The 18,736-nt window shown below is 61.4% G+C and overlaps 1 protein-coding gene across 1 annotated transcript; it reads left to right on the top strand.

Moving 5' to 3' along the window:
- Positions 1 to 2: 2 nt before the first annotated feature.
- SKIC2 (SKI2 subunit of superkiller complex) lies at positions 3 to 18,162 on the top strand. The gene is made up of 29 exons (XM_059715234.1): positions 3 to 84; positions 585 to 697; positions 776 to 885; positions 1,801 to 1,918; positions 2,943 to 3,057; positions 3,146 to 3,220; positions 3,313 to 3,366; positions 4,233 to 4,423; positions 5,058 to 5,192; positions 5,662 to 5,807; positions 6,355 to 6,501; positions 6,632 to 6,716; positions 6,927 to 7,033; positions 7,389 to 7,535; positions 7,933 to 8,032; positions 8,829 to 9,041; positions 9,636 to 9,746; positions 9,837 to 9,948; positions 10,350 to 10,468; positions 11,679 to 11,816; positions 12,064 to 12,201; positions 12,632 to 12,736; positions 13,006 to 13,171; positions 13,542 to 13,668; positions 14,033 to 14,246; positions 14,692 to 14,802; positions 15,295 to 15,513; positions 15,769 to 15,909; positions 16,265 to 18,162. Exons 1-29 carry the CDS (start codon positions 3 to 5, stop codon positions 16,463 to 16,465), a joined length of 3,840 nt encoding a protein of 1,279 aa, XP_059571217.1. The 3' UTR covers positions 16,466 to 18,162.
- The last annotated feature ends 574 nt before the right edge of the window (positions 18,163 to 18,736 follow it).

Genomic DNA, 18,736 nt, shown 5'->3' with positions numbered 1-18,736 from the left:
GGATGAGCCGGCGGCGGGAGCACTTCCGGGGCAGGGCCCAGCTGTCAGGACCCTGGGCCGCAGACATGGAGCTGGAGCGGATGGGTGCGGGGGGAGGGGGCTGCAGAGCGGGGGCATAGGATGGGGCGGAGGAGGGGAATGGGAGGATCTTGGGCGAGGGAGGGGGACTGGATGGGGGAAGGGCTGAGCCTGGGGGAGGGGGCTGGGGACATAGGCTGAGGGTGTAGAGACATAGGATGGGGTGGAGGAGGGGAGTTGGGGGCCTCTGGGGGGAGGGGTGGGGGGCTCGGTGGGGGGAGGGAGGGGTGGAATGGGCGAGGGGAGGGGGGAGACAGGATGGAGTGGGGGCGTCTTGGGTGGTGTGGGGTTGGGGAGGGGGCTAGTAGGGTTGGGGAGGAGCTAGGATGGGGTTGAGGGTGGGGCTTGAATGGAGTAAAAGAGGGGTGGGGGGAGGAGCTAGGATGGGGTTGGGGGTGTCAGGCAGCTGCTGGGCTGGGGGCAGGGCCTGGGGCCTCTGGGGGCGGAGCGGGTTGATGGGGGGGGCACCAATGCCCTGCTCTAACCTGTTTCTCTCCCTGCCCCAGCCCTGCCCCCCCGGGGGCCCCTGGATCTGCCCCTGTCACTGCTGGAGCTGGGCTGTGGGGGGCGCTTTGAGCTGCTGGAGGGGCATAACCCTGGCTTGGACCCCCTCTCCACGGTGAGACCCCTCTCCCCTGCCCCTGCTGCCCCCTCCTCCCCCCTTTGCCATCCCCTGATCCCTTCCCTGTGCCCACAGCTGCCCTGGGGGCTGCCCCCCCACGCCCCTGACTTGGCCGCGGAACTGGAGCGGCGCTTCCTGGCCTCCCCTGATTGGCTGCCCCTGCACCACTTTGAGCGTGCCCACAGGTGAGCTGGGGGTGCTATCCCAACATGCCCTGGGGCAGCCGCACCCCAGGCCTCCGGGGTCTGTCGGATTCTCCCACGATTCTCTGGGCCTACCCAGAAGCTTCTGGAGTTGTGGAGGGACATTTGGCTACCCAGAACCCTTTGGGATTGTTGGCCAATCTTGCACTGCCCTTGGCTACCCAAAAGGCTCAGGGATCCCCAATCCCATTGGGACCCTTGACTACCCAGTCATGTTGGGGTTGTTGTGGCTACCCAGAGTCCTCTGGCGTTGCTGACCCATCCCATGGAGCTCTTGGCTACTCAGTCCTCCAGGGGGACTGATCTCTCCCCTGCTGCTGTTAGTTACCCACAATGCTTTTTGGACCTATCGGGCCTTTCCCACAATGCCCTGGGTTAGAACTGTCTTCCCAGAATGCTTTGGGGTTGCTGACCACTTCTATAATGCCATTGGCTGCTCATAATACTTGTTTCAGTGGGCTGCAAATGCTTCCCCACAATCCCTTGGAGCTTCTGTTCTATTATTGGCTACCCACAATGCATTGGGATGCACACTAGCGCTTCTGCTTTGCAGTCAAAGGATTATGGGGTAGAAATACTACCAATGTATCCCAGAATGCACTGGACTGCCAGTAGGCCCCTCCAATCCCATGCTGCCTTGGGGCCCACACCGACCAATCCCGTGTTATTGCAGGGCCTGGGAAGGGTGCGAGTAGAGTTGGGGGAAGGTCTCATACACCCAGGTCCTTTCCACCCATGGAGACTGGATGGGATTGGGTGGGGGGTGGGTATCCCAGACACCTGGGTTCCTCTGGACAGTCCCTTGATGCCGTAGAGTCCTTGCCGGCCAGTCCCATGATGTTGTGGGGCTGCCAGTGATGTGGGAGCTCTGACCCCCTCCCCCCCCTTCACCCCCAGGTTCTGGGCGCGGGAGCCGGAGCCCCGGGCGCTGTTCGGGCTAGAGCCCACCCCTGCCCACTCAGAGCTGCGGGCTCAGCGGGACCCGGCCACGGGCCGTGTGCTGGGCTTTGCCGAGGTGAGCACCGGATGCCAGGGTTCTCTGGGGAGGGGGAACCTGGACACCTGGGTCCCAGCTCAGCTCTCTGGGGAGAGATGGAGGGGAAGCCTGAACACCTGGGTCCACTGTGTGGGGGTAGAGGGAGAGGCCCATTGCCTAGGACAGGCCCAGACACCTGGGTCTATTGTTTGATGGTAGGTGGGGCCTGAACGATTGGGTCCCAGCCAGGCTCTCTGGGTGTAGAGGTTGAGGGTTGGGGCAGACCTGAACACCTGGGTTCACTGCCTAGGGGTAGGGGGAGAGGGTGTGGGAGGCTTGGACACCTGGGTTGCAACCAGGCTCTCTGGGGAGGAGAAGGAGAGGATGGAGGGGGGCCCAGTCACCTGGGTCTGCTGTCTGAGGGTCAGGGTGAGGAGGCAGCTTGGGCACCTGGGTACCAGCCAGCTTCTCTACAGGTAAAGGGTGAGAGTGGGGGCAGACCTGGATGCCTGGGTCCACTCTCTGGGAGGTGCCTGGATGCCTGGGTCCAATGGCTTAGAGTAGGTGGGGCCCAGGTGCCTGCAACTTGGCTAGGGATTGAGGGTGGGGGTGGGCCAGGATGCCCGCATCCACTGTTTTAGGATGCAGGGGGGTGTGCTTGGATCCCAGCCAGGCACTCTGTGGGTAGAGGGAAAGAACAGACTTAGGCCTGGATGCCTGGGTACACTCTCTGAGGTTGGAAGGAGAAGGCCTGAGCGCTTGGGTCCCAACTCCCCTCGATGATTTGCAGAGTTGTGGGGAGGCATCCCAGATGTCTGGGTCCTTTGCTCCCTGGAGAGGCTGCTGGATGAGGACCAGGGTGCCCTGTCACATACACCTGGGTCCTTTCCACCCCAGAAGGCTGGAGGGTGGGCGGGGGAAAACACCCTGGACACTTAGGTCTCATCTGCCCAAGCTGGGGCCAGGGGAGGGGGGGCAATCCTGGATGCTTAGGTCCCCCCATCCCCCCAAGGAGCTGTTGAGTGTAGTCTCGGACACATGGGTTCCTTCGTGATCCCCCCAGGCCGTGCTGGATACCCCTGGGCTGTCAGCCAAGAACTCCCTGTCCCTGCGGCGTGCGCCTGGTCCCCCCGCCGAGGCTCTCCGGGGCAGCTCCACCAACTTCCCCTTCTGGCCAGGTACGTACCCCCACACACACACACTTGTCCCTTCCCCCTCATCTACCCCCACCCCACTACTAACTCCCCTGCCCCCCGCAACCCGCAGGTGGATTGGATGAGCCTGGCCTGGACCAGATCAGTGCCCGAGGGGACCAGGAGGAAGATGTGGACTTTGAGCGTGGTACGGAACCATCTGGGCCCCCGCCCCAGCCCCCCAGGCTGGCTGTGACCTCAGCTAACTCCTATTCCCTCCCCCCACCCCCTCCCCCACAGACCTGCTGACAGTGCCCCCCGGCTGGCAGCGCGGTGTGGACTTCCAGCCCACAGGTGAGGGTTCTGGGGGTGTGGGGGGCTGTGGTATTTCTAGGGGGCCTCTGGGCGGTGTATGAGCCCCTCTATGGAGGTCTGACACTTCTGGGAAAGACCTGGAGGTATAAAGAGGGGTTGAGAGGAGAGCATGAGGGTTGGGAGTAGGGGTGGTATTTTGGGAGGGATCTGAGTGGGGCTGAGTGGGACAGACCTCCTCTGGATCCCCCAGCATCCCACAATCCTCTGCCTCCCTCCTTTAGTATCTCACTAATTTCCTTTGGGTCCTCCTAGTTCCCAGTATCCCACAATCCTTTTCTGGGCTCCCCAGTCCCACCAGCGTCCCACAAGCTATCTCTAGGAACCTCCCATTCCCCCAGTATCCCAGAATCCTCCTCTGACCCCTCCTCCAGCATGCCAGAATCCTCTAAGACTCTCCAGCCCCACTAGCATCCCACACATCTCTTCTGGAGCTTCCCCAGTGTCCCACCATCCTTCTCTGGGTTCCCTGAATTTCCATCCTGCACCCAGAATCCTCCTGTCTGCCTCGCACCCCAGTGTCCTACCATTTTTTCTCTGAGTTCCCCCCTGCACTCCCCAGTTTCCCACAATCCTCTGCCCCCCCTCCCCCTCACTTGTTCCCCTAGCTACTACAGTCCTTCTCTGTGCCCCTCCCAGCCTCCCCAAGCATCCCAGAATCCTCTGGGCCCCTTCTGGCTCCCCCAGCATCCCATAATCCTCCTCTGAGGTCCCCCAGTTCATCTAGTATTGTACAATGCTCCTCTGCAGGCCTCCCAGCATCCCACAATCTCTTGTGCCCAGGCTACTTCCTCTCTAGGGTTGTCTGTAGGTCTCCCCTGTGCCCACCTCACCTGCTTTCCCCCCAGCTGCCAGCTCTGCCCCGGGGCTGCTGGCCCTGCCTGGCCTCCTGGAGGCGCTGGACACCTGGGACCTGGGGGGCTTGGTTGATGAGGCTGGGGGGGCGGAGGAGCAGCCCAAGGGGGCCAAGGATGCTCCCAGCCCCACCCCCAGCCCTCGCCTAGCCCGCACTGACAGCCTGGAGGAGCTGGTGATGAAGGTGAGGGGGGGGCAGGGGGGATCTAGGTATGGGAGGAGCTGGAGAGATGGGATTTAAGGGGGCTGGGGGAGCCAGGGAATCTTGGAGGAGAATTGTGGGATACTGGGGGAGCAGATAAATGTGGGATGGTGGGAGGGGCAGCTCCACCAACTTCCACTTCCCTGACACTGAGTGGGAATGCTGGGGGGACCGTGCACAGAGGAAGATTGTGGGATGCTGGAAGAGTCAGAAGACTTAAGAAAGATTGGGTTACTGGGGGAGCCAGGGGACCACAGGAGGACTGTGGATGTTTGGGGAGACACGGGAGGATTGTGGGATGCCGAGGGACCTCAGAGGAAGACTGGGATGCTAGAGGAGCAAATAATTATGGGGTGTGGGTGGGGGAGGAGCAAAGAGGAGCATTGTGGGATGCTGGGGGTTCCGGAGGGGCCGGGAGGATTCTCGGATGCTTGGTAGGGTGGCCAGAGCGGGGAGAACCCAGAGGAGGCTTGTGGGATGCTGGGGAAGCAAGTGGGGTGGCGGGGGGAAGATCCAGGTGAGGGTTCAGGGGGCAGCGGGAGGTCACTGGGGGTTGAAGGGGTCAAAGGGGAACTGGGGGGTCTCCCCCAGGCCCTGACCCCCCCTCCCCCCACAGAAGGTGACCCCGAAGTCCAGCACTGCCCCCCCAGCCCCTGTGCAGCCCCCTCGGGAGCAGCAGTGGGCTGTAGCCGTGGATGTCTCTGCGCCCGTGGATGACTTCTACAAGCGTGTCCCTGACCCTGCCTTCCGGGTACTGTCCGTACGCCCCCCCACCCCCAACTTTTGGGCTCTCCCCAGCCTGGGGGGCTGCTGGGGGCCTGGGTTCTTTCTGGCTGTGGGACACTCTGGGAGGGGATGAGGGGTTTGGGGGTTCACAGCAAGGGGGGCTGGGAGGCCAGACACCTGGGTTCTCCAGCTTTGGGGAAGGGGAGAAGATCCTAGATACTTGGGTTCTTTTCCAGCTCAGGGTGTTGGAGGAAGGTGGGGCTGGGAGCTTGGACACCTGAGCTACTTCCCCATTGGGGTTGGGGTGTGGGGCATGACAGCAGGGGAGCAGTGGGTTCCCTAGGGGGGAACTGGGGGGGGTGCCGTGCTGTGGGTGGGGCTATCTGTCCAGCTCACACGCCAGCCCCACCTTCATGGCAGATAGGGCTTCGGGAGTGGCAGAGTGCCTCCTCAGCCCCGCTGTGACTTGGTTTCCCCTGTCCTGCGCGGTGCAGTGGGCGTTCGAGCCGGATGCCTTCCAGAAGCAGGCCATCCTGCACCTGGAGCAGCACCACTCCGTCTTCGTAGCTGCCCACACCTCAGCCGGCAAGACTGTGGTGGCCGAGTATGCCATTGCCTTGGCCCAGCGCCACATGACACGGTGAGCCCCGCCCCCTGGGACAAGCCCTGCCCTGGCTCAGTACCACATGACCTGTTATGGCCCGCCTACTTCTGAGCCAAGTCCCAGCCCCTCAACTGAGTCCCACCCCCTGGCCTAGCATGATGTCATCCTGGCTCAGGAATGGGGGTGAGCCCCCACCCCACTTCCTGCTCGCTTGAGTATGATATCACCCTGGCCTGGGGTTGTATGTTTTGGTAAGCCCCACCCATCCCTGGACCAAGCCCCGCCCCTCCTGGGCACAGTATGATGTCACTCTGGTCTAGGGTGACAGTTATTTGGTGAGACCTGTTCTTTGGGCCAAGTCCCTCCCCCTTCGAGTATGAATCTGTCCAGAAACGCACGACTCAGCAAGCCCTGCCCCCCTGTGCGAAGCCCCATCCTCCACCATACCCCACTGGCTCACCCCCTTGGCCAACACCCCCCCCCCCCCCCCCCCCCCATCATGATCCTGGCGCAATCCCACCCACTTTGCTTGACCCCACCCCTGTGAGCTGAGACCCTTCCCATGCCCCCCCTCGCCCTGCAGGACCATCTATACGTCACCCATCAAGGCTCTGTCCAATCAGAAGTTCCGGGACTTCAAGACAACTTTCGGAGATGTGGGGCTGCTCACAGGGGACGTCCAGCTGCACCCCGAGGCCTCCTGCCTCATCATGACCACCGAGATCCTGCGGTGAGGGGATGGGGGGCTGCAGGTCGAGAGTGAGGGGCACCGGCAGGGTTGGGGGGCAGGGGGCTGTGGGTTGGGAGTGAGGGGCACAGACAAGCAGGGGTGAACCCGTTGGTCTGTCTGCCCATCCCAGATCAATGCTGTACAACGGGTCAGACGCCATCCGGGACCTGGAGTGGGTGATCTTTGATGAGGTTCATTACATTAATGATGCTGAGGTGAGATGGGGCCGTGGCCCATGTATTTCTACCCCTCTTCCTCCCGCCCCCCAGCAGGGGCCTCAGAGAGTAGGCGGCAGTGTCTCATCTATTTCTGCCCCCCAGCATGGCTTGGGGATTTCTGGGGGGTGTCATGCCAACTTCTGTTCCCGGTGGGGGGGGCGCGGCGGTCTCTGGGGTCAGTGCCTCACCTCTTTGTGCCCCACTCAGCGTGGGGTGGTTTGGGAGGAGGTCCTCATCATGCTGCCTGAGCATGTCAACATCATCCTGCTCAGCGCCACTGTCCCCAACACCCTCGAGTTCGCCGACTGGGTCGGGTACGTCTGGGGGAAGGCTGGGGGTGCAGAAGGGCCTGGGCGGTCCGTGGGTCTTTGGGGGGGCAGGGAGGAGTGCATGGAGCTCCTGGAAGGGAAGGGGAGGGTAAGCAATTGGGGGAGTGTCATGCCTTGTGAGGTGAAGGGGGCACCTGTCTGGGGGTGTCAGTGCGGGGGGGGGGTCTAGGCCACAGTGGGGGGGTTGTAACACTGGGGGTGGGGGGGCTGATGCTCACCTTTCCAGCCCCCCATGGTCTTCCGCCCCAGAGCCCAGTGTGGGGGCCTGTGTACCAGGGGACTGCAGCTGAGTCTGGGGGTCTGGCAGGTGCTGACCCTCCCCCCCAATGCCTCCCTCCAGGCGGATCAAGCAGAAGCAGATCTTTGTGATCAGCACGCGGCGCCGCCCTGTGCCCCTGGAGCACTTCCTCTACACGGGCAACAGCCCGCGCACCCAGGACCAGCTCTTCTTGTTGCTTGATGCCCGTGGCACCTTCCTCACCCAGGGGTGTGTGTCCCTCATCTCTGGAGGAAGCCATATCCCTCCACCAGCACCCCCAGCACCAACCGCAGCTCCTGTCCCTGTTATACCCAGCCCTGCCCCACCCTGGAGCGCGTTGCAGCTCCTGTCCCCATTACACCCAACCCTACTCTGCTCCAGAGCCAGTCACAGTTCCTGTCCCCTTTATACCCAGCCCAATGCCCCAGTGCCAGCTGCAGCTCCTCTCCTATGTTATGCTGGGCCTGAACTTCCCAGGCCTGACCTACTCAGAGCCATCTGCAGCTCCTGTCCCCGTTATACCCAGCCCTGCCCTCCGCCCCCCCCCAAGAGCCAGCCGCAGGTCCTACATCCAGCCTAGCACCCCCCCCCAGAGGTGGGCGCCCATTAACCCCTGCTCTCCCAGGTACTATGCGGCATTGGAGGCCAAGAAGGAGCGCACCAGCAAGCATGCCCAGACCTTTGGCGCCCGGCAGCCCACGCACCAGACCACCGGGCCCGGGCAGGTCAGTGGCAGGGAGGCAGGTAGGGGGGCCACTGGGGGTGGACAGTGGCAATTAGGGACATTTATCTGGAGAGGTCATGTGACCCTGGGGGAGGGGAGCAGTTGTGGTAACCTGCAGGGGGTGGTATGGTGCTGGGGGGTTGTTATGGCAACCAGAAAAGGGTCCACAGGACTGTTTCGGGGATGACTTGTGAGGGTGGGGCCTTTCCTAGCCCTACTTATGGGTTGTCACGGGGACCCGCATAGGGGTTGGAGTTGTCATAATCCCGTCAGGTAGGTGGCGTGACTTGCTGGCTGCCACCTTGGTCCCATCATCCCCCTCCCCCCCTTTGGCTTCTGTCTTAGTCGTGTGACCTGCCACCTTTCAGTGACCATCTTGGTCCCCTCACCCCCTGACCCCATTGGCCTCCATCTTGCGTTCGTCATCTCCTCCTTGGCGACCATCCTGGTCCTGCCAACCTCCCTCCCTTTGGCCACCATCTTGATCCTGTCATCCCATCCCTTCTGGGCTGCCCTCTTTGCCCCCCACCCCTTGGCCCACCATTTTGATCATCATCTGAGGTCTGTTATTCCTCCCCCTTGGAGGTCATCTTGGTGGCCATTTTGGGTCAGTCAGCTCCACCTTGGCAGCCTTGGTCCTGCCAACCCCTACCCGTCTTGGTGGCCGTACTGGATCTGTTGCTCCCCTTGGCAGCCATGTTGGTCCCATCAAGTCTTCCCTGTTGGTGCCATCTTGGGTCTGCCACCATCTTGGTTCCCCCCAGTTTTGACAGTCATATTGTCGTCCCCCCGCCCAGGACAAGAACGTGTGGCTGTCGCTGCTGAGCCTGCTGCGGCGCCGGGACCAGCTGCCCGTGGTGGCCTTCACGTTCTCGCGGAACCGGTGCGACGAGCACGCCTCCATGCTGACCACGGCTGACCTCACCACGGGCGCCGAGAAGAGCGAAATCCACGTTTTCTTCCACAAGTGCATCTCCCGCCTCAAGGGCACTGACCGCCAGCTCCCCCAGGTCCGTACCCTGCCACCCCCAGTAGTTCAGGACATGGGTGGAGGGACAGTGGATGGGGGAGACGGCCATGGGAGTTCCCCCAGGAAGTGAGGACCACTCATTAAGCGGTCTGCGGGCACGGGAAAGTGTTTTAGGAGCCCAATGGGATGAGCCAGGAAGTGGGGGGTGCCCACCATGGGCGGGAGGGCATGCGAGTTGTAGGGATGCCCACAGGATGGAACAGGAAGTGAGGCCACCCACAAAGGGGTCCCCCCCTCCCCCCAAACCAAACTAGTTTTTTCTACTTAAGTGAGCACTTGAAGGTCAAAGGCCATTCAGAGGGGTAGGGGGAGATACTGGCCCCGTAGGGGTTGGCGTGAGTGTAGAGCTTAGGGGACCAGTTGCAGGTCAGAGGGTGTGCAGCAGGAAGTCTCATTGGATGAGACAGGAAGCAGTGGGGGGGTTCTTTGGCTGGAGCAGTCTCTGTCATGGTGGACCTCTGTGCTTACGGTTCTCCCAGTGCAACCGTCTTTATGGTCCCCTCCCTCCCCAGTGCAACATCACTTATGGTCCCCTGGGAGCCCTGCACTTACCTGGGGTCCCTCCCCCTCCCAGGTGCTGCACATGGTAGAGCTGCTGAAGAGAGGCATCGGGGTGCACCACAGCGGCATCCTGCCCATCCTCAAGGAGGTTGTGGAGATGCTCTTCAGCCGGGGGCTGGTCAAGGTGAGGGGGTGGGGCTTGAGCAGGGGGGGTGGGCTCAGATGGGGTGGGGCTAGAAGGGGTGGGGTTAACCCTTTCCCCACCCCCTCCCAGGTGCTGTTTGCCACTGAGACCTTCGCCATGGGCGTGAACATGCCAGCCCGCACGGTTGTATTTGACTCCATCCGCAAGCACGACGGGTCCTGCTTCCGTGACCTGCTGCCCGGTGAGCACTGGATGCCTGGGGTTTCTCTTGGCTCTGAGCCAGGACAGTGGGGCCTGGGAGGGTAGAGTCTGGGGGATGATGGGAGCCCCTGGGTTGGTGAAGGGTTTTGGGCACTGGGAGTGTTGCAGCAGGTGGAGATCTGAGAGCCCAGACACCTGGGTTCTCTCCTAGCACTGAGACAGGTCAGTGGTGCAGGGGGGGCTGGGCTGGGCTGGGACATCTGGGTTTGCTTCTTGCTCTGTGTCAGGGGGGTGCAGCCTGACGGGGGGTTGGGAGCCTGGACGCCTGGGTTCCATCCCCCCCATCACAGGCAGGGCCAGAGCAGTCCCCCGGGGTCAGGTGGCACCAGGAGCTGCTCTCACACCCCACATGCTCCCTCTTTCTCCCACAATGCCTTGCAGGCGAGTACATCCAGATGGCCGGGCGGGCTGGGCGCCGGGGGCTGGACACCACAGGCATGGTCATCATCCTGTGCAAGGGCCAGGTGCCTGAGATGGCTGACCTCCACAAGATGATGCTGGTGAGAGCTCCAGCTGGAGAAGGGCTCAGCTTTTCTACCCTGCCATGCCCTGTACTGTCGTGTCATCCTGTCCCAGGGCCAGCTGCCTCCCAATTCCTAAGTTTGGGGGCTCTCTGTGACCTCCTCCTCCAGGACTGCCTGCTCCCCCAACTGGGTCTAGGTTTGCCTTGTCCTGCCCTATGCTTCCGTCCAGGGCTGGATGCACCTAAACACAGACAATGAGGGAAGGAGCCTCAGGAGATCACAGCTAGTCCAGCCCCCTGCTCAAAGCAGGACCAGCCCCAACTAGATCATCCCAGCCAAAGTTTTGTCTATCCTGGTCTTAAAACCTCCAAGGATGGAGATTCCACCACTACTTTGGGTAACTTGTTCCAGTGCTTCACCATCCTCCTAGTGAAATAATTTTTCTTAATATCCAACCTCAACTCCCGTTGCTACAACTGGAGCCCATTGCTCCTTGTTCTGTCATCTGCCCCCACTGAGAACAGTCCATCTTCACCCTCTTTTGGACCACCCTGCAGGGAGTTGAAGGCTGCTATTAAACCCCCGCTCAGTCTCTTCCAGACTAAATAAGCCCAATTTTCTCAGTCTTCCTTCAGAAATCATGTTCCCCAGTCTCTGAACCATTTTTGTTACCCTCCACTGGACTGTCCCCAATTTGTCCACATCATTTCTGTAGTGGGGGGCTCAACACTGAACAAAAGACTCCAGATGTGGCCTCCCAAATGTTGAATACAGGGGAAGTAGCACTTCTCTAGACCTACTGGCAATGTTCATACCAATGCAGCCCAAGATGCTGTTAGCCTTCTTGGCAACAAGGGCACACTGTTAGTTCATATTCACCTTATTGTCTTCTGTCACCCCCAGGTGCTTTTCCACAGAACTGCTGCCCAGCCAGTCAGTCCCAGCATGTATCGGTCCATGGGACTGTTCCCTCCTAAGGGACTTTGCATTTGTCCTTGTTGAACCTCATGAGATTTTTTTTTTTGGCCCAGTTCCCCAATGTGTTGAGGTCTCTCTGAATCGTAGCCCTACCCTCCATGGTCTAGAAGTGCCCTGTTCCCCACCTTTGGTTGAAGGGTTAGCCAGACTCAGGTCTGAGACTGCCCTACTCTCCCATGCCCCCCTCCCCCAACTAGATCTAGAGATGCCTTGCCTCCTGACTGGGCTCCTTCCCTTCTCCCCCCCTCCCTCCCCCCCCACCCCACAGGGCCGTGCGCTGGCGCTGGAGTCACGCTTCCGTCTGACCTATGGCATGATCCTAAATCTCCTGCGGGCCCGGGGACTGCGGGTTGAGGATGTCATGCGCCGCAGCTTCTCCGAGTTTCACACCCGCCGCCATGCGCAGGTAGTGCCCATCAGCTGCAGGTGTGGGGAGGGTCCTGCAGGGGGTCTTGGAGGGGGCCTGGGGGAGCTGGAAGGAATTTAGGGGATTTTGAAGGAGGGCTGGAATGTTTCTGGGTGGCAGGGGGTCTAGGGGGTCTTGGAGGGGGTCTGGGGTGAATTAGAAGGGTCTGGGAGAGGCCAGGAGGTCCTGGGGGGGGATCCTAGAGGGCTAGAGGATGAGTGCTGACCCCCCCCCACCCTCCTCCCAGACCCATGAGCAGCGGGTGACAGAGCTGCGGCAGGCGCTGGAGGCCATGGAGCCAGTGGAGACAACAGGGGACCTGGCTGACCTGCCCCAGTACTATGACTCTGTGCAGGAGCTGCGCCAGGCCCGGCAACTGCTGCAGGTGCTGGGGAATATGGGGTGGGGTGGGGCTTGGAGGGTGCAGGGGGCAGAAGCAGATCTGAGAGTTTGGGGGCCAGGGACAGGCCTGGGGTGCTTCGGGGGCTCTGGGAGGGCAGGGACAGGCCCCTTGAGGGGGCTCCAAGGGGGAAGAGACAAGCCCTTGGGGAGGCTTTAGAGGCTTCAGGAGTTTAGGCCTGCCCTGATCTCCTAAGAGGTGCTCCAGGGGAGGCAAGGGTAGTTCCCATGGTGTTTAGGAGGGTGTGAGGGGGCTGAGGTTGGCCCCGGGGGGTTGGGGGTTCCTGGCAGGCACCAGAGGGCAGAAGCCAAGCCCTGCAGGGTGCAGGGGCCGAAGTAGGGGAAGTTTTGGGGGGTTAGGGACAGGTCCACTGGGGGAGGGGCTAGGGGCTGACGCTCTTCCCCCACCCCCGCAGAGGAAGGTGCTGGAGTCGGCAGCCGGGCTGAAAGCACTGAGCCCCGGGCGTGTGGTTGTCGTCTGTAACAGTGTGCACCGCAATGCCCTGGGCCTGGTCCTGCAGGTAGGCACAGTAAGGGGCATATCATTCCCCTACCCTGGAAGACCTTCCAGCAATCCACCAGTACTCTCTGGACAACTCCAAGACCCATCTCCATAGTCCTGCACGCCGCCGCCGCCACCCCCCCCCCCCCCCCGAATCATCTTCCACATCCCACTTCTCAAGCTGTCAAGACCTGTTGGAGCTCTCTGGGTCTGTTACGTGTGGCTGGTGGGGGCCCCGCTCCACCCCAGAACCAGCCACATCACGCTTCCCACTCCCACCCCCCCCAGGTCTCGACAGATGCAGGCGCCCGCAGCTTCACCGCTCTGGTGCTGTGTGACGTGCCCCCTGAGGATGGGACCCCAGCGGAGGGCACCAACCCCCCCAGCCCTGTGGCTGAGGCTGAAGCCCCCCTGCCTGAGGATCTGCTACTCACCAAGCTCTTTCTCCCAGAAGGTGAGGTCTGCCTGGATGCCTAGGTTCTCAGGGTGGGGTGGGGGGACAGGACATGACTAGGAGCCCAGATACCTGTATTCAGTGGGGGTTGGGGCTGGGAGCAGGGGAGGCGGGCTGCCTGTATGCTGGGTTGTATCCCAGTTATGGAAGGGCAGTGTGGGGTGGGTCAGAGCAGGGGTCATGGACACCTGGGTTCTCTGTGAAGCAAGTTGAAGGGCAAGAGCAGGGATGGGGGCAGAAGTCTGGAGACCTGGGTTCTCTGGGCAGGGAGTAGGGGCTGGTGAATGAGAGCTGGGAGGGATGGCAGAGTTGGAGCCTGGGTCCTAGAGCCGCAGGCTAACCACCCTACCCCCCTGCCTCACCCTCTCAGGCCGGGCAGGACACGTGGTGCAGCAGCTGGGTCCGGGTGACATAGCGGCCGTGACAGCCAAGACACTGCGGATCAGTGCTGAGCGCATCCTTGAGGACAGCCGACGGCGCCAGACCCCCCGCTACAGGTTGGGGTGGAGCCTGGGTGGGGTGGGGCTTCCAGCATGGGGGTGGGGCCTGTTTTTTGGGTCCCGGGAGGGTGGGGGGCGGACTCCCAGTATGGAAGCATAGGACCTTTGGGGTCTGGGGCAGTGGGAGACAGCCTGGGTGGGGCGGAGCTGCTAGACAGGGGAGGAGCTTCTGGCAGGGGGTGAAACCTGAGGGTGAGGCTTGTATTGGGATTTGGTGGAGTGGGGGGCACACTGCTGGCCTGGGGGTAGAGCCTGGGAGAGGGTGGGGCTTCCATAGCCTGGAAACCTGGGTTCCTGCTTCATCCTGGGGGAGCCCCCAGGCAGGCTGTGACCCCTAGCCCCCCCCCCCCACTTCCCCCAGGAAAGACCCCCCAGCGGCGGCAGCAGTGACAGCAGCACAGGAGCTGCTGCGGCTGGCAGAAGGGGCCGCTAGCGGGGGGTTGCCCCCATTGGACCCTGTCAATGCCCTGCAGCTGAAGGAGCCGGCTGTGGTGGAGGCGGCCACCCATGCCCGGCGCCTCGAGGCTGCACTGCCTGGCTTCCACTGTCCACACAGCCCCCGCTTTCCCCGCCAGGTACTGGGGGGTCAGCTGGGGGAAGGGGTCTCATGGGCTAGGGGGTTGTGGGAGTCCTTGTCTCTTTGAGGGGTTGTGGGGGGGTCCTAGGTCTCTTGGGGGGTCCCTTGGGGTGCTGGGGGGGTCCTAGGTGTGGGGGAGGTCTGGGGTGTGGTTGGGCCCTTGGTCTTTAGAGGGGGCTGGGAGGGTCCCTCGGGGGTGGGGGGGGGGTCTCTTAGGGGTTAGAGGAAGGTTTCCTAGCAGGTTCAGTGGGTCCTTGTTCTTCTGTGGGGTGTTGGGGGTCTCCTTGGTCTCCAGCAGGGGTGGTGGGAGATCTTTGTGGGGGACAGGGGGAGTCCTGGATCTCCTATAAGGGCCAGTGGGGTTCTTGCTCCCCTCTCTTGCCAGCAGGGGGAGGGGGTGTGGTGCAGGCTCCAGGCTGACCCCCAACCCCTTTGCCCTCTAGTATGCAGTGCTGGCACGGCGGCGGGCAGCTGAGGCAGAGCTGGAGCAGCTGCAGTTCCTGCTGTCTGACCAGTCCCTGCTGCTGCTGCCCCAGTACCACCAGCGGCTGGAGGTGAGCCCCCCAGTACCGTGGGGGTCCCCAATACCACCAATGCCTTGAGGAGCTCCAATACCCTCTCTAAGCTCCCCTCTCTCAGCCCCCTAGTCTGTCAGGCCCCCCTGAGTACTGGCAAGAGGGCAGTAGGGGATCAGGGCTAGGAGCCTGGACACCTGGGTTCTCTGGGCAGGGGACTGGGGGTTGGGGGGGTGGGAGCAGAAAGAAAGGCTGTGGGATGCCTTGGTTCTCTGGGAGGGGAGTGGGGCTGGAGGATAAGAGCAGGCAGGGATCAAGCTCCTGGGCACCTGAATTCTCCAGGAAGGGAGTGGGGGCCAAGGGGCTCCTGAACATCTGGGTTCTCTGGGAGGGGAGTAGTGGCTGCGGTGTCAAAGTAGGGGGTCAGGCTCCCGGATGCTCGGGTTCTCCAGGAGGGGAGCAGGGCCTGGGGTGGGGCTCAGGCTCCCGGCTGCCTGAGTCCCCTCCCGGACGCCTGGGTCCTCCCTGCAGGTGCTACGGACGCTGGGCTATGTGGAGCCAGGGGGGGCGGTGGGGCTAGCGGGCCGTGTGGCCTGTGCCATGAGCAGCCAGGAGCTGGTGCTGACTGAGCTGGTGCTGGACAACGCGCTGACCCCGCTGCAGCCTGAGGAGGCAGCCGCCCTGCTCAGCTGCATCGCCTGCCCCCAGCCTGCCACTGCTGAGCTCCAGCTCACCCCCGGCCTGCGCCAGGTCAGCTTGAGTCTGGGGCTCTTCCCTGCTGAGGGCAGGGGCCCCCAGATGTCTGGGTTATTTTTTGCTGGGTTTGGGGGGGGGTGCAGGACACCTGGGCTGTCCTGAGATGAAATGGCTGGATGCCTAGGTTCCCTGGGGTGTAAGCAGGGGGAGCTGGGAGCTTGGACACCTGGGCTGTCTGGGAGGTGGGATGTGAGCAGGGGGGCCCAGATACCTGGGTCCCCTGACACATGCCCCACCCCCATCTGGCAGGGCCTGGAGCGGCTGCGGGCAGTGGCGGAGCGTGTGGGGCAGCTGCAGGAGGCCTGCGGGGTGCCCGAGCCCCTTGACGACTTTGTGGCACAGTTCGGGCCTGGCCTCATGGAGGTTGTCTACGAGTGGGCGCGTGGCATGGTGAGGCCCCCCGCCCCCCCCCCCCCCCCCATTAGGGTCCAGAGGCCTCAGCATCAGGGCCCTGCCCTGCCAGCACTGACCTGCCCCCAGGATCAAGACTCCACCTCCCAGGCGGCCCACCCCCCATCAGGGGTGCCCCCCCCCCAGGATTGGGGCTCCACTTTCTTTCCAGCATGGTCTCCACCTCCTGGCATCCTTGGCCCTGGCCCCACCCTCTGGATGGAGGCCCTGCCCCTCCTACCCTGATGGGGCTTCCCAGGATCAGGACTCTAGTCCTCCAGCACCCCTCTTGCACTGACCTCACCACAACACCCCCATCAGGCCCCACCCCTGACCTTTGCTCCCTCCCCCACAGCCGTTTGTGGAGCTGGCGCGCCTGTCAGCGGTGCAGGAGGGGGCCGTGGTGCGTGGGATCCAGCGCTTGGCTGAGACCTGCCGGGATGTGCGTGGCGCTGCCCGTGTCGTTGGGGACCCTGCACTCGGTGCTAAGATGGAGGCGGCTGCTGCTCTCATCAAGCGTGACATCGTCTTCGCTGCCAGCCTCTACACCCAGTGACCTCTGCCTTCTGGACTGTGACACTTAACCTCACCTTGAGTTCCCATCTGAGACTCCCAACTTCATGACTCCTGAGCTGTGAGCCCTGACCTCACTGTGACCTCTGATTTGACCCATGATCTCTGAGATTCTGCCCTTGCTGTCACCTCAATGCTGACCTTCGACCTTGTGCCCCCTGACCTTGCCATGATCTCTGGTCCCAACTCAACTGTAATTCCCAGTCTCTGACCCCTAACTCTGGCAGGACCATCTGTCAGTGCAACTTCTGACCTTGGCATGACCTCTTGTCTCAGTGTGACTTCCACCCCTGCTGTGATCCCATCTCTCTGACCTGTCACAACTGGATTTCACTGGGATCTCCAACCTCCGACCCTCCTGATTTCACGACTACCACCCCACAACCTCTGACCTCATTGTGACCCTAGCCCATACCCTGACTTGCTTTCTCAGTTTTCTCTGTGACCCTAACCGTCATGACCTGTGATCTTCAACCTGACCCCATGGTGTAGCAATTGACTCCTGTCCCCAGTCCTATACATACCTTTTCTGAATCCCCCCCTCTAGCCAATCCCCCCCCCCCTGCATCCGAGCTATGACCCTGATCTTACCACAATGTCCAGCTCCTGGCCTTGCCATGACTGCCAGCCTCTTGACCCCCACCCAGTCTTGCTGTGATCCCTGACCTATGCCCCCTGGACTTGCTGTGAACTTTCAAACCTGGGATCTGCGACCCAATCGTGCTCTCCTGCCCTGGGGACAGAACACCTCTGGCTTCAAAGATCGTCTCAAATCCTGGTGAGCTTTCATCCCTGGACTTGAGTTAACAGCTCCCCTCTGACCTTTGCTGCCAATCTCTACATTCAGTGACCTCTGCCCCACTGTAAGCTCCAGTCTCTGACCCCCATCTGGGGGAAATAGACACCTTTGCTGCTCTCTGACCTCAGGGAAGGCCTTGAATCCTGGTGACCTTTCACCCTTGGGCTGGGGTCAACAGTTCCATTGTGAACGTTGAGGTCACTAGGGCAAGTTTTTTTCATGAACTTTGATCCCCTAGAAGCTTCTCAGTCTCGTGACTGTTGACCCTCCATTGCGGTCATAGGAGTGGGTTTGCCCTCTGACCTTTCATCTCTGGACTTATGGGGGAAGGAGCTAGGCATGACCTTTGACCAGCTGCTTCTGGACCAATAGGGGAGCAGCCCTCCTCCCCCCATGGGGCTCCTGTGCCTGAGAACTCCCCCTGGTGGCATCATGGGGGGGGGGGGGGGGGGGGGGGGACTTGAGGGGGTCAGAACTGTGCCCCCCACCTACCTAGAATATCTGGGGCTAGCTACAGCCCATAATAAACCCCATCCTGAAGCTGCTGCTGCTTGGTGCCTGACTGGTATATGGAGGTGGACATTGACTGATTGGTCCAGCTGCCTGAAGGTAGGACAGGAAACCCCACAACCTGCTTAAAACAATGCCCAGTGGAATGCCTTCCCTGCTGCTTGTGGCCAGAGCCTTGCCCCCCCCTGCCTCGGCTATGGGGCAGATACTTGAGGAATGGGGTGCATTGTACATGGGTAATTATGGTACACCCATCTCCATCTTCTTCCCTACTCAGCTACTAATCCCAGTGTCTAGCTAGTGGGGCTGGGAACCAATCTGCAGCTTGTAGGGGCAGCATCTTTGGAGTAAAGTCCCACTGTTCTTCCTGACTATCGTATTCTCTTACATCAACTTTTCCCTGGCCACATACAGACATATGACAGAGGCAGACACTGGAAGCCTGGGCAGAGGTGCACACGGACATATTGTACATAGATAATTATAGCACATCTGCCTGTATATCTCTAGCCTTGCTACCAGTCCCTACATCCAACTCACAGGGCTGGGATCCAATCCAGGGGAGGGTGGGGGTGGGACATGGACCTCCTTCTCTTCTTTCCAGTTGCCATATTTTCCCATCTAAACTCTCTAGTGAGAGGCAGAGCCACAGGCAGAAGCAGCCTGGGAAGAGGGGCATGGAGGCATATTGGACACAGGTAATTAAAGCACAACCACCTGCACCTTACCCTGTTAGCACTCCCTGCCTCCATGTCATAAAGCTCCCAGCCAATCTGGCACCTTGGAGGGGTGCCTCCAGGGCAGGGATCCTACCCTCCATAAAATTACTATATTTTTCCATCTAAACTTCTTCCCCGAGCAGAGGACTTAAAAAAATGAACATGTGGGTACATCACACGTGGGGTATTCCAGTATGTCCACCCTGCCTTTCTCCTTACCCTGTTA

The sequence above is a fragment of the Alligator mississippiensis genome, chromosome 11 (genome assembly GCF_030867095.1).
Source record: "Alligator mississippiensis isolate rAllMis1 chromosome 11, rAllMis1, whole genome shotgun sequence".
In the NCBI taxonomy this organism is placed as follows: domain Eukaryota; kingdom Metazoa; phylum Chordata; order Crocodylia; family Alligatoridae; genus Alligator; species Alligator mississippiensis.
Note: the sequence above shows the minus strand (reverse complement) of the source record. Positions and strands in the feature narration are given on the sequence as shown.